The sequence below is a fragment of the Pelecanus crispus genome, chromosome W, assembly GCF_030463565.1.
Source record: "Pelecanus crispus isolate bPelCri1 chromosome W, bPelCri1.pri, whole genome shotgun sequence".
NCBI classification, from domain to species: domain Eukaryota; kingdom Metazoa; phylum Chordata; class Aves; order Pelecaniformes; family Pelecanidae; genus Pelecanus; species Pelecanus crispus.
This window is the reverse complement of record NC_134675.1, coordinates 19,204,275-19,219,614: the sequence shown is the minus strand read 5'-3', so window position 1 is coordinate 19,219,614 and position 15,340 is coordinate 19,204,275. Positions and strand designations below refer to the sequence as shown.

General features: G+C 44.0%; 1 protein-coding gene across 1 annotated transcript in view; it reads left to right on the top strand.

Annotated features, from left to right (window-relative positions):
• The window catches only part of LOC142596475 (ankyrin repeat domain-containing protein 55-like), a 97,391-nt gene that overhangs the window by 13,034 nt on the left and 69,017 nt on the right, over nt 1–15,340 (top strand). Inside the window, 3 exon segments of the mRNA XM_075725595.1 lie at nt 2,761–2,883; nt 11,677–11,807; nt 14,501–14,610. Of these exon segments, the coding sequence (XP_075581710.1) occupies nt 2,761–2,883; nt 11,677–11,807; nt 14,501–14,610 (364 nt within the window).

Here is a 15,340-nt window from a genome sequence, read left to right as displayed (position 1 = left end):
TTTCTAACCAAAGAGCATAATGAGCAAAATTAGCACATGGAAATTGTCATTGATTGTTGAGTGCCCAGTAAAGCTTCTGAAACACCCAGAAATATCATTTCTCTATAAATTAATAATTTCAGTGAAAGATGTGTTTAGTTTTCAGTGCCCCTGAAACTGACTGTTTGGCTTAGATCAAGCTGTTGGGCCTGTTTGGCTAGATCAAGCTCCAGACCATTCCTCTTTGTCTGCCTCACAGCCAGGTTAGGGGCCTCCTTTGTCTTCCCTGTGAATCTGGCCCACAATAGCCATGTATGTGTTTGTGAATATTAGATTTTAATATATGATTTAAATACATATTAGTACCTGGCCCATGCCTATTTCTGAAGATGGAACTAATTTTTTAGAGATCAATTCATAATCTCACCTAATGTCAACGACAGATTTTCATGCACATGCACATATTTCTACACACAGCCATGCCTTTCTGTCATTTTATTCCTCCCTTGTGCAGATAGCTGTGCTTTTAACTAAGTCTAAGGGACCAAAGACAATACCACATAGGCACAGACTTACAGACTTGCCAGCAGTGTGCCCAAGTGGCCAAGGCGGCCAACAACATCCTGGATTGTATCAGGAATAGTGTGGCCAGCAGGAGCAGGGAAGTGATTGTCACCCTCTACTCAGCGCTGGTGAGGCCGCACCTGGAATACTGTGTCCAGTTTTGGGCCCCTCAGTACAAAAAAGACATTGAGGTGCTGGAGCGTGTCCAGAGAAGGGCAACGAAGCTGGTGAAGGGTCTGGAGCACAGGCCTTATGAGGAGCGGCTGAGGGAACTGGGGTTGTTTAGTCTGGAGAAGAGGAGGCTGAGGGGAGACCTTATCGCTCTCTACAACTACCTGAAAGGAGGTTGTAGTGAGGTGGGTGTTGGTCTCTTCTCCCAAGTAGTTAGCGATAGGATGAGAGGAAATGGGCTCAAGCTGCGCCAGGGGAGGCTTAGGTTGGATATTAGGAAAAATTTCTTCACGGAAAGGGTAGTCAAGCATTGGAACAGGCTGCCCAGAGAGGTGGTGGAGTCACCATCCCTGGAAGTGTTCAAAAAATGGGTAGACGTGGCACTCTGGGACATGGTTTAGTCTAGTCTACCCTTGATTGGTTTAGTGGTGGACTTGGTAGTGTTAGGTTAATGGTTGGACTGGATGATCTTAAAGGTCTTTTCCAACCTAAACGATTCTATGATTCTAAGGTGTTAGGGGATGGCATGTGGCTTTGCATGCCTCCCCATTTTAGACTGGGCCTGTGTCTCCCCTTGGTACAGATCTCATAATTTCAAACTGCTCTGCTTTTTGCTTCAGATTTTCCCTGAAATCTTCTCAGGAACTGAGGAATGAGGCAGTTTTATAATAGTGTTTGGGTCTAAGACATATTAAAAATGCTATTTTTTTTTTTTATTAGCCTTAGCTAATAAAATGTTATAGGTGTTATTTAGTTCTTAGGTTTATTTGGCCATAGGTTTTGCTCAGACATCACTACTATAAAATGTACAGAAGTGTGCCCTCCCAACCTACTGATGACAGTCCTGTTGATGATTACCGATGCTTTACTCGAAAACCATATTTGAAGAAAGTACGCCCTTTCTTTACCCAGCCCTTGGCTGGTTTTGTGACAGGAGTGTGGCTCACTTCTTAGGGCACAGAATTCAGGGGAAAGAACTTAAGGCTGAACTGAAATCCAGAGAAGGACTGAGAAACCCCTCCCAGCAGCCTGACTATCCAGGCCTGCAAAATCAGAGTCTAATATCGGCATTGTGGAAACAGAAGGAAAACATTCCAAACCAAAACTGAAATAGCATATTTTTGTGTTTGAAGCTCCTTACTGGTTACTATAATGGCCCAAATAAATTCTCTGGTTAGAGTAAAATAATTAATACAAAGTTAACAGGGATGAACTTCTAATACTGTTTTATATTATTATATTTTATTTTTATTTATATTTATATTATTAATTATACTCTTTACTATAAAATCACACAAGAAATATGCTTTAGTGCATATTTTTTCCTTCCATTTTAAGTTGATGTTAAATAGTGCAAAACGTTGCAATGCAGAGAAATAACACTTTGCCTTTGGGTAGCGCCTCCTAACCTGAAAGTGGATCAATACATATTTCAGTTGGCCAACCATCTTCACTGGACATAGGCTACTTCTGCTTTAAATAATACCTCATACTGTAATTGCCAAACAAAATAAACCTCTCCTGGGTTCCAAGCAATAGTCCACCTTTCCTTTTTACAGGAATTATTAACACAAACCATAGCTGCCAGAAGTTCACTCTCCTGAGAAGAGAGTTCCTCTGGACACTGCAGGGAAAGGAAGTGAAAACCTCAGGTTTTTGACTGGTGCAAGGATAACACTGAAACTCAAAACACCTCTGTCCTGATTTCATCCTATCTCATAAAAGTGTAGCCAGCAATATTATGAGCTAGTGCAGTTATTACTTCATTGTTTCTCAATTCATGTTACATTAATGTTAGCATGATTTCTTATAAGAGGTGGAAATTTTCCAGAAGTTTTCTTATGTCCTTTCAGTGTTTATGTCTAACAGTTTTTGGAAGAAGTTATGATGAAAAACAAGATTCAGATGACAAACAAAAACCAAAGTGCTGTTTGGATACACTTTGTTCCACCTCGAGTTATATAGTCAAACTCAGTAAAATAAGTGTCATTATTTTCACTGTTATTTGTACTTGCTCTCCACTTACAGACATACTCCTCCCTGTAGGTGACACAGCAGAAGAGATTGACTTGACTGTGGTTTACCAAGCAGCAGCTAATGGTGATGTGAACACACTAACTGCAGTGATTAGAGAAGATCCTTCCATCCTGGAGTGCTGTGACAGCGAGGGTAAATGAGGGCTGAGCTTGTTCTCAGGGGATTAGTTGCTTCAGATTGCAATTAAATTTTCCATTTTTTATCCTGATTTTTGTGTTCAGCAAATTATATTTAGTAGCAGAATAGGGAAATTTGAGTTATTCTTTGGAACATCCACTGGAAATGCACACTTTAGATACCTCTTTCCCCCTGTAACTGTAAGATCTTTTATATGAATACAAATAAGTTGTTTTGCTATAATCAGACAGTATTTTATCATTAATCTATTTTATCTTCTTTAGGGAGATGCTGATAAATTGCTGTCATTTCAGGGAAGGAAAAAGAATATTTTTTATCAAAGCCAAATTCTACACATTCCGCACATCTCTAGAGTAGAGTGTTCCAGTCATTTGCACTTTAAAAGTATGCACACAGACACAATTTGAAAGATATTGTCATGTAATTGTTTGCCAAAGGGTTGGTTGGTTGTACAATGTGCAATGATCTAAATAATCTGTTTTATTTGTGAGACTGCTCTCCTTTTCCTTTTGTGTTCAGGTTACTATATAATGCTATTACAAAGTGCTGTCCATTAGCTGGGTTTTATATGCATCTATTTCCCAAGTGGATTAGATCTCTGGAAGCTTGTCTCAAGGAAGACTTTGTTTATTCAAAAGTATTTTTTATTGCAGTTTCTTTTAAAGGATCCATATGAACACTGTCTATTCTAATCTTTACCAACTTTTACCAAGTTACCAATTTTTCCTACACTTTAAATCAGACATCCTAACTGTTATACTGTTATCTTTAAAACATGTATTGGTCAGTAAGGAAAATGCTTAATCAAGCTTTAAGCTCAAGCACTTAATCAAGCTAAAATGCTCTCAGTGCAGATCTTTAATGGGAGAGGGACTGTGTATGAAGGGCAGTGGGTGGAGATAGACTGATCAGCAAACAGAAGTATTTCAGCTGCAGAATAAGCTTGTTTACTAGCTTGTACATACAAATGTAACTAAAGATCAATCTTGCAAGACAAAACATATGGTTCATATCCTGCACATATGGCAGAGTCTGCATAACCTTAGCTTGAGTAGCATGCATTTGCTCAGCAGTCTCATTGAATCCAGTAAGAACAATTATTCTTCAGTTGTGTCTGAAGTTTCTTATAGTCTTATAGCTTATAATATTCAGGTTTATTCCCAGCTTAGTCATTTTAAATTGCTTTGTCAGAGTCTGCAGGAAAATCTCTTGCTGTTATTCAGCAGTTAACAGAATGGAAGGAAGAGGAAGCAATTAAAAGATATCATAATACTTCATGATGAAATTTGAGTATTAGGTTCGAATGTAGATTTCACTCTTTTTCCAGCACAGAAATTGTTTGCAGAATATAAAATAAGTTGTCAGAACAACAGAAAAGAAAATATTCTACAGCAAATCCAGTCTTTAAAATAAGTTGTTGTCTACATAAAGCATCATCTCACACTGTCCTGGTTTCGGCTGGGATAGAGTTAATTTTCTTCCTAGCAGCAGGCATAGTGCTGTGTTTTGGATTTAGCAGGAGAAGAATGTTGATAACATGCTGATGTTTTTAGTTGTTGCTGAGTACTGCTTATGCTAGTCAAGGACTTTTTCAGCTTCCCATGCTCTGCCAGGCGCACAAGAAACTGGGAGGGGGCACAGCCAGAATAGTTGATCCAAACTGGCCAAAGGGCTATTCCATACCATATGATGTCATGCTCAGTATATAAACTGGGGGGGGGTGGCCGGGGAGCAGCGATCGCTGCTCGGGAACTGTCTGGGTATCGGTCGGTGGGTGGTGAGCAATTGCATTGTGCATCACTTGCTTTGTGTATCATTATTATTATTATTATCATTATTATACTGTTACTATTAGCATTACTATTTTACTTTATTTCAATTATTAAACTGTTCTTATCTCACCCCAGGAGTGTTTCTCACTCTTACTCCTCCGATTCTCTCCCCCATCCCATCGGGGTAGGGGGAGTGAGCGAGCGGCTGCGTGGTACTGAGTTGCTGGCTGGGGCTAAACCACGACAGTCCTTTTTGGCGCCCAACGTGGGGCACAAAGGGTTTGAGATAACAACAGATTAACTAGAGTGTATTAAGGAGTCTGTTAACAGTTGCCGGTCACGATATTAGTTCTTCTGATCTGTACCATGTTCTTTTTTTTGCAGCACGCGTTAAAGCTTGCTGTCAGTTTGTGTAGTGTGCTATGCTCTGCAGTGATTCATGATCTTTTGCTTGGGAGGCTCCTTATCAAAACCCTGACCTTGAGCATTCTTTGGTATTTGGGTTTCATACAGAAGTCACTACTGTACTTCGGGTACTACCTCATAGAGAGAGTTAGCAATTATACTTCTTACTCTGAGAGGCTTGTTGTGGAGGAAATACAGAATGGCACCTTTGCTGCTTTCTTCTATGATGTTTCCTCCTTCATTACAACAACTTTCCTGTATCTTGAACACCCCTGGGCAGTTAAGATACTTCTATTGATAATTCTTGGGAATGTTGTTTCCGTTTTGATAAAGGTCAGTAAGCAGTTTAAAAATACCATCCAGAGATCTACCCCAAGGCTGGATAGTTATGAGTGGCAGGGTGTGTGGGAACGTATGCGCAAGTACCTAGGGCAGTGGGGACCTCCAGTGTTTTGGAACTTCACCCCTGAACAAGTGCAGAATCCTGAAGAATTAGTAAAGTATTTGGAAGAAGTATGTTGTCACCCTGGTAGCTCCAGAGAGACACAAATCATTGCAACATGCTGGGGACTGGCCCATGCCTATCGAGCCGTGGTCAACGCTAATCAGCACCCTCAAAAGAAAGAGAAGGTCTCTGGATCTGATGACAAAACAACAAGCACTGTGGCTACTCAAACCCCCACTACAGGCCCTGCGGCTACTCCAACCCCCACTACAGGCCTTGCAGCTACTCAAACCCCTGCCCCAGGCACTGTGGCTACTCCAGCCACAGCCATGAGCACTGCGGCTACTCAAACCCCAGTGACAGACACTGTGGCTAAACCAGAGAACCAACCTGCGCCGGTATCAGTTGCCCCTATACAGAAGAAAAAATACACGAGGAAATCAGTTCGTTTAGTAAGGGATGAAGATGAACCAGGGCCATCACGAGAACCAGAGGAGGAAGAACCCATAAATGAGATGGTGACCACTCGATCCCTATCCCTGAGTGAGCTGCGAGATATGCAAAAAGATTTCGGTCGTCATCCAGGCGAGCACATCATCACCTGGCTGCTCCGATGCTGGGATAACGGGGCCAGTAGCCTGGATTTAGAGGGTAGGGAAGCCAAGCAGCTGGGATCCCTTTCCAGGGAAGGGGGCATTGACAAAGCAATTGGAAAAGGGGCAAAACCGCTCAGCCTCTGGAGGCGACTTCTGTCAAGCGTGAAGGAAAGGTATCCCTTCAAGGAGGATGTTTTATACCGCCCAAGCAAATGGACCACCGTAGAGAAAGGTATCCAGTACCTGAGGGAATTAGGCGTGCTGGAGGTGATTTACAGTGACCTGAATGATGAGCGGTTAACCAAAGACCCAGATGAAGTCAGGTGCACACAATCCATGTGGCGGAAGGTGGTACGGAGCGCACCAGCATCGTATTCCAACTCGTTGGCAATACTAGCCTGGAAAGACGACGAGGCACCAACGGTGGATGAAGTGGCTAGACAACTCCGGGACTACGAAGAAAAGCTCTCTTCCTCCCTACAGGCCTGTGTCTCAGCTGTGGAAAAACTGTGCCAAGAGTTCCAACAACTCAGAGAGGATCTGTCCTACTCCCCACCTGCACGGACCAGTGTCTCAGCCATTAGGAGTCAACGTCCCTATGCTCAAGAGAGAGGATATAGAGGATACACACCACGGGGCACCCTGTGGTTTTACCTGCGTGATTATGGAGAGGACATGAGAAAGTGGGATGGAAAACCCACCTCAACCTTAGAGGCACGGGTGCGTGAGTTGCAAGGAAAAACTATTAGAAAAGGTGGTTCTCCCAGGAAAATTGCAGCTCCAGTTTCCAGTGAGCAGTTCCCGAGACAGAGTAAGAGGGCTAATTTTACTTCCGACCTTGATCAGGGGACTTTTGATTCACATTTACAGGAAGTGAACAGCGAATACTGTGACCAGTGTTAGAGGGGCCCTGCCTCCAGCCAGGTGGAGGAAAGGGACAACCGGGTTTACTGGCCTGTGTGGATTCGATGGCCTGGAACGTCAGACCCACAGGAGTATAAGGCTCTAGTGGACACTGGTGCACAGTGCACGCTAATGCCATCAAACTATAGAGGGGCAGAACCCATTTGTATTTCTGGAGTGACAGGGGGATCCCAACAGCTAACTGTACTGGAAGCTGAAGTGAGCCTAACTGGGAATGAGTGGCAAAAGCACCCCATTGTGACTGGCCCAGACGCTCCGTGCATCCTTGGCATAGACTACCTCAGGAGAGGGTATTTCAAGGACCCAAAAGGGTACCGGTGGGCTTTTGGTATAGCTGCTTTGGAGACAGAGGAAATTAAACAGTTGTCCACCTTGCCCGGTCTCTCAGAGGACCCTTCGATTGTAGGGTTGCTGAAGGTTGAGGAACAACAGGTGCCGATCGCTACCACAACTGTGCACAGGCGGCAATATCGCACCAACCGAGACTCCCTGATTCCCATCCATAACCTGATTCGTCGACTGGAGAGCCAGGGAGTGATCAGCAAGACTCGCTCACCCTTTAACAGTCCCATATGGCCAGTGCGAAAGTCTAATGGGGAGTGGAGACTAACAGTGGACTATCGTGGCCTGAACGAAGTTACACCGCCGCTGAGTGCTGCCGTGCCAGACATGCTAGAACTTCAATATGAACTGGAGTCAAAGGCAGCTAAGTGGTATGCCACAATTGATATTGCTAATGCATTTTTCTCCATCCCTTTGGCAGCAGAGTGCAGACCCCAGTTTGCTTTTACCTGGAGGGGTGTTCAGTACACCTGGAACCGACTGCCCCAGGGGTGGAAGCACAGCCCCACCATTTGCCATGGACTGATCCAGATGGCACTGGAACAGGGTGAAGCTCCAGAACATCTGCAGTACATTGATGACATCATTGTGTGGGGCAACACAGCAGAAGACGTTTTTGAGAAGGGAAAGAAAATAGTCCAAATCCTTCTGAAGGCTGGTTTTGCCATAAAACAGAGTAAGGTCAAGGGACCTGCACAAGAGATCCAGTTTTTAGGAATAAAATGGCAAGATGGACGTCGTCAGATCCCAATGGATGTGATCAACAAAATAACAGCTATGTCCCCACCAACTAGCAAAAAGGAAACACAAGCTTTCTTAGGCGTTGTGGGTTTTTGGAGAATGCATATTCCAAATTACAGCCAGATCGTAAGCCCTCTCTATCAAGTGACCCGGAAGAAGAATGAATTCAAATGGGGCCCTGAGCAACAACAAGCCTTTGAACAAATTAAACGTGAGATTGTTCATGCAGTAGCCCTTGGGCCAGTCCGGGCAGGGCAGGATATTAAAAATGTGCTCTACACTGCAGCCGGGAAGAATGGCCCTACCTGGAGCCTCTGGCAGAAAGCACCAGGGGAGACTCGAGGTCGACCCCTAGGGTTTTGGAGTCGGGGATACAGAGGATCCGAAGCCCGCTATACTCCAACTGAGAAGGAGATACTGGCAGCATATGAAGGGGTTCGAGCTGCTTCAGAAGTGGTTGGTACTGAAGCACAGCTCCTGCTGGCACCCCGACTGCCGGTGCTGGGCTGGATGTTCAAAGGGAGGGTCCCCTCTACACATCATGCAACTGATGCTACATGGAGTAAGTGGGTTGCATTGATCACACAACGGGCTCGAATAGGAAACCCCAGTCGCCCAGGAATCTTGGAAGTGATCATGGACTGGCCAGAAGGAAAAAACATTAGAATATCACCAGAGGAGGAGGTGACACGTGCTGAAGAGGCCCCACTGTATAATAAATTGCCAGAAAATGAAAAGCAATATGCCCTGTTCACTGATGGGTCCTGTCGTCTCGTGGGAAAGCATCGGAGGTGGAAAGCTGCTGTATGGAGTCCTATACGACAAGTCGCAGAAACTGCTGAAGGAGAAGGGGAGTCGAGTCAGTTTGCAGAGGTGAAAGCCATTCAGCTGGCTTTAGATATTGCTGAAAGAGAAAAGTGGCCAGTCCTTTATCTCTATACTGACTCATGGATGGTGGCAAATGCCCTGTGGGGGTGGCTGCAGCAATGGAAGCAGAGCAACTGGCAGCGCAGAGGCAAACCAATCTGGGCTGCCGCATTGTGGCAAGATATTGCTGCACGGGTAGAGAACCTGGTTGTAAAAGTTCGTCATGTAGATGCTCATGTACCTAAGAGTCGGGCCACTGAAGAACATCAAAACAACCAGCAAGTAGATCAGGCTGCTAAGATTGAAGTGGCTCAGGTGGATTTGGACTGGCAACATAAGGGTGAATTATTTATAGCTCGGTGGGCCCATAACGCCTCAGGCCATCAAGGAAGGGATGCAACGTATAAATGGGCTCGTGATCGAGGGGTGGACTTAACTATGGACAGTATTGCACAGGTTATTCATGAGTGTGAAACATGCGCTGCAATCAAGCAAGCCAAGCAGTTCAAGCCCCTTGGGTATAGTGAACGATGGCTGAAATATAAATATGGGGAGGCCTGGCAGATTGATTACATCACGCTCCCACAGACCCGCCAAGGCAAGCGCTATGTGCTCACCATGGTGGAAGCAACCACTGGATGGCTGGAAACATATCCCGTGCCCCATGCCACCGCCCGGAACACCATCCTGGGCCTTGAAAAGCAAGTCCTGTGGCGACATGGCACCCCAGAAAGAATTGAGTCAGACAACGGGACTCATTTCCGAAACAACCTCATAGACACCTGGGCCAAAGAGCACGGCATTGAGTGGGTGTATCACATCCCTTACCATGCACCAGCCTCCGGGAAAATTGAGCAATACAATGGATTGTTAAAGACTACCCTAAGAGCAATGGGTGGTGGGACATTTAAACATTGGGATACGCATTTAGCAAAAGCCACCTGGTTAGTCAACACCAGGGGATCTGCCAATCGAGCTGGCCCTGCCCAATCAAAACTTTTACGTACTGTAGAAGGAGATAAAGTTCCTGTAGTGCACATGAAAAATATGCTGGGGAAGACAGTCTGGGTTACTTCCCCCTCTGGCAAAGGCAAACCCATTTGTGGGATTGCTTTTGCTCAAGGACCTGGGTGCACTTGGTGGGTGATGCGAAAGGATGGGGAAGCCCAATGTGTACCTCAAGGGAATTTGATTTTGGGTGAAAATAGCCAATGAACTGAATTGTATAATATTAATTGCTTTATAATACTGTATGTTATCTCTTAACTATATGTTATCTCTTAACTGCATGTTAATATAATAATATAGTAGGTTAATATTAAGTATATAATACTATATATTATGATTGCTATATGCCGCATCAATGGTATTGCAGTAAGAATTGCCCAGCTTAATGAAAATGAACTTTGATGAAACCATGTTGGAATGAGAACTGGCTTCAGCATGCAACAGTCCAACACTGCACACCACCTCTCCTGCTCTAAAAGACTGTGATGACAGATGGAACCCAAAGTCATGGGCTAAATGAACTCAATGGACATTTTAGAGGGATGGGCCATAGACGAAGGGAATGATATCTGTGTGTATATCAAGATAGGGAAAGCGGTGGTGATTAATTGGAACACATTGGAAAGGGGAGGGCCTGTGCATGACGTAGATGGTATAGAATAAGGGGTGGATACTGTCCTGGTTTCGGCTGGGATAGAGTTAATTTTCTTCCTAGCAGCAGGCATAGTGCTGTGTTTTGGATTTAGTAGGAGAAGAATGTTGATAACATGCTGATGTTTTTAGTTGTTGCTGAGTACTGCTTATGCTAGTCAAGGACTTTTTCAGCTTCCCATGCTCTGCCAGGCGCACAAGAAACTGGGAGGGGGCACAGCCAGAATAGTTGATGCAAACTGGCCAAAGGGCTATTCCATACCATATGACGTCATGCTCAGTATATAAACTGGGGGGGGGTGGCCGGGGAGCAGTGATCGCTGCTCGGGAACTGTCTGGGTATCGGTCGGCGGGTGGTGAGCAATTGCATTGTGCATCACTTGCTTTGTGTATCATTATTATTATTATCATTATTATACTGTTACTATTAGCATTACTATTTTACTTTATTTCAATTATTAAACTGTTCTTATCTCACCCCAGGAGTGTTTCTCACTCTTACTCCTCCGATTCTCTCCCCCATCCCATCGGGGTAGGGGGAGTGAGCGAGCGGCTGCGTGGTACTGAGTTGCTGGCTGGGGCTAAACCACGACACACACACACACCCCTTTGCATGGGACAGGGCTTGATTTCATAAACCTTTTGAATACATAGAGACAGAATCAAGCTGGGGATTGAGAAAATTAGTCAAGCACCACCTGGCTACTAGTCACTTTGAAGAATATCAGCCTCCAAAATAGTGTATAAAGCTTCATATTGGGAGCTTGTCAACAGAAAAACACTTTTCCCTCCAGAAGTAGAGTTAATGAGGCAAAGCTTTTGCTAATGAAGTCATGCTCTTTTTAAAATCAGTGGTCATCTAGCTGGCATAGCAGTTACTTCCTGCCTGCAAAAAGCTGAGTACAACTGTTGGACAGTTGTCAGAGAAAGGTTTTGTTAATTTGCCAGTGCTAACATTAGCAAATAAGAAAATACCTCTGTCTTATGGCTTTGTTGAAATAAAAATTGTAAAAGAACGTTTTACTTTCTTCCCCAGGTTGCACACCTTTGATGCATGCTGTGTCAGGATGCCAGGTCGATACAGTGAAGCTTCTATTGAAGATGGGAGCCAATATTAATACTCAAGATGCTTGTGGACATATGAGTTTATCTCTGGCAACTTATCTGGTACTAAGACTTGGGGGAGGAGGATGGAAAGATAGTTGGAGTGAAGGGAGGAAATGTGCAGAGCAAATAAGATTTTTGTTCATACTACAGAAAGAAAAAAGTACAAAACATTGTTTCTAGACAACAGTGAAATTGTAAACTTTACTATAATGCAAAGCTGGAAGCAATGATTGTTACAAAAGGATCAGGACTCCTTTCAGAGTGTCCTTCCTCTTTTGGGTTGTAAACTCAGTGCATGATATGGGGATCTCACTAGATCCAGGGTTTCAGGAAAGCCACTTTTTTCTGTGCACTGGAAAGTCCCCTTTTGTTCTTAATACGCAGATTAATGTCTCCCCTCCTACTGTCAGCATCAGATTTTTATGCTCCAGGGAGGGCATTCTTATCTCAACTTTTGGTAGCCAACAGGCATGTTTTCCTGCACACCACATGAGCCAGGTCATTGCTTTTTCCTTCACTGTAGTGCTGGACCTTTGATAGCTAGGTCAAGAAGTTAAGTTCAAGGTGCTGCAGGTGCCAGTGCAGATACTCAGATCATAAGTAATCCAATCCCCCAGTCAACCCACATGCAAGTGATAGCAGGGGCAGACATCCCATCAAGAAGTTTGGGAAGGGAGATGTGGTGCTCTCTGTCTGAAGCACACAAGGATGGCCCTCTTCTCCTTAGTCTTCTACTCCTTGCTGGAAGGAATTCAGGACTCAGAGAGAGGATGGGGACCAGGTTAGTTGGGCAGAGGGGTTGACCATGGGCTTCCATTATTAGTTGGTCAGAAGGGAGGAAGGAATGTTTACCCATGCTGTGTGGTATGAGTTATGTCAGGATGACCTGCCAATTCATTTAAACAGATACAGTGGCAGCCTAATTAAATCACCTCCCTTGCATCTAGTTTCTTCCTGCAAATTCAGGACAAAAACAATGCTTCTGCTCAGCTATGCGATATTCAACCAGAAAATAAGTGTAGAAAATAGCAAAACAGGCAGTCTCATTCAAGTGCAAGGAGCATGCCCCACTTACTTGAGAATAAACATTTCATAGAATGCTTTGGGTTGGAAGGGACAATTCCTCTGCCAGATACTTAAAAAAAACCAAACCATAATTAGTGTCATGTTCCTTTTTTCCTTCCGCTTTTCCCAGAGGGGAAAAATATTCTTTGGAAAAAAAGAAATTACTGGAAAAGATTTAAGCCACCCAGGCTTTGAAGTTTCTATTTCTGTTTCTGTGATGGATATAATCAGAGTTCTTGAGAGCATTTGGCTGCGATGTCTGTCCAGAGAACTGAATTCAGCATAGCTCCACATTCACAATCGCATGCAGAATTCGGTGGTCTTGTACTTCCACCAGGAGCCACAACAGGGATGTTCTGATTCCATCGTTCCACACCTTTTCCCTATAAATGCTGGTAATGCCAATCCGACATAGCTCATACAGGAGGGAACAGTCTTTATCGATAGCCTGTGGAGGTTTGAACAAAACACTTAAACACATGCTTGATTTCCCTGGAACTTAAGTATATGCTGAAAGATTTATGCAGTCACAACCAGATTGTTTACTTGCTTTTTTGTTGAGGTGATCAATTGAAGGTTTTAATCCAAGAACTGATTCATCCCATCTGTTTTGGTGCTGTTTTCAGTCTAACATTGTCACTAATTCAAACTTCTGCAACAGTGTTTAAAAGACCACATTCTAAGGCTTTTTAGTATTGATTTGTCATCCCTGCTAAAATCTCATAAAGGAAATGAGATTAAGTGCTCATGTTCTTGGTTTAACCTAGCATAATTAAATCCACATGCAGGAATATGCGTAGCATTTGCTAGTGATACAGGAATTAGCAGGTTTTTAATCACTTTAATCAGTCATTCAGTACTTGCCATGGCTGCAGAAAAAACAAAATGCAGTGTAAATAAAACACCTTATCGTAGAAATGAATGGGCAAGCTAGTCTGAGACAGACTCCAAAGCAGAAGTGGTCTCAGTGCTGAGACACCTATATTGGGGAAACAAAAGACCAGTTCCTCTGCTGACAGAAATGGCTACAGTCACACACAAACAACAGAACCACCAAGCAAAGATCTGGCCTGATGCATTTCACTTTCCTTTTTGACATGTGTCATGGTTTAACCCCAGCCGGCAACTAAGCAGCACACAGCCACTCACTCACTCTCCCTGCCCCAGTGGGATGGGGGAGAGAATAGGAGGAGTAAGAGTGAGAAAACTCCTGGGTTGAGATAAGAACAGTTTAATAACTGAAATAAAATAAAGTAAAATAGTAGTAGTAGTAATAACAATATAATAATAACAGTAATAATAATATACAAAGCAAGTGATGCACAATGCTATTGCTTGCCACCTGCCGACTGATACCCAGTCCCCGAGCAGTGATCGCTGCCCCCCGGCCAACCCCCCCAGCTTATATACTGAGCATGATGTCATATGGTATGGAATAGCCTTTTGGTCAGTTTGGATCAACTGTCTTGGCTGTGCTCCCTCCCAGTTTCTTGTGCGCCTGGCAGAGCATGGAAAGCTGAAAAGTCCTTGACTAGCATAAGCAGTACTTAGCAACAACTAAAACATCAGTGTGTTATCAGCATTCTTCTCATCCTAAATCCAAAACACAGCACTACACCAGCTGCTAGGAAGAAAATTAACTCTATCCCAGCCGAAACCTGGACAACATGCTGTAATTTGGTTTTTAGGGCTAGCTGGAAGGCTGCGTCAGCCTGCTCAGAAACGGTGCTAAGCAGAACATACCCAACAAAAATGGGAGGTTGCCACTACATGCTGCTACTGCAGAGCCTGACGTGAGGTATGTCCCATGCTCCAACAGAATTTGCTAGTTGAATCTCAACAGATAGTCACCAACACAAGCTACCCAGCCCAAAGGGGAGCTCGGGTCAGGAAGGTTAGCTGTGACAGTTACACTTGTGACTTGCTCTTTTGTTTAGTGGTTATCATAAAGGGGGTAGAGAGAAGGAAAAGCATTGTACAACACTTGTGTAACAGAGATATATGGCCAAGCAAGGAGAGGAACCTGATTTAAGATCACAACAGCAGGAGGGGAAAAAAAATTATAATAGAGCTTGAAACTATGGGTTTCCCTTGACCAATTACCTTTCTGCCACCTCCCCACAAGAAATATTACAGGAAGCTCCTTCTCTAGACTTCTCCTCCGAGTAGTACGGCAAGTGTGAGAAAAGTTTTCCACACGACAGCCTCTTTGAGAGCCCCTACTGTAAAGGGGAAGCTGAGGTTTGGTGGACTGGCTCATTTTAAACTACTCTTATTGAAGGTGGAGTAACAACTTGTCCTGGTTTCGGCTGGGATAGAGTTAATTTTCTTCCTAGCAGCAGGCATAGTGCTGTGTTTTGGATTTAGTAGGAGAAGAATGTTGATAACATGCTGAAGTTTTTAGTTGTTGCTGAGTACTGCTTATGCTAGTCAAGGACTTTTCAGCTTCCCATGCTCTGCCAGGTGCACAAGAAACTGGGAGGGGGCACAGCCAGAATAGTTGATCCAAACTGACCAAAGGGCTATTC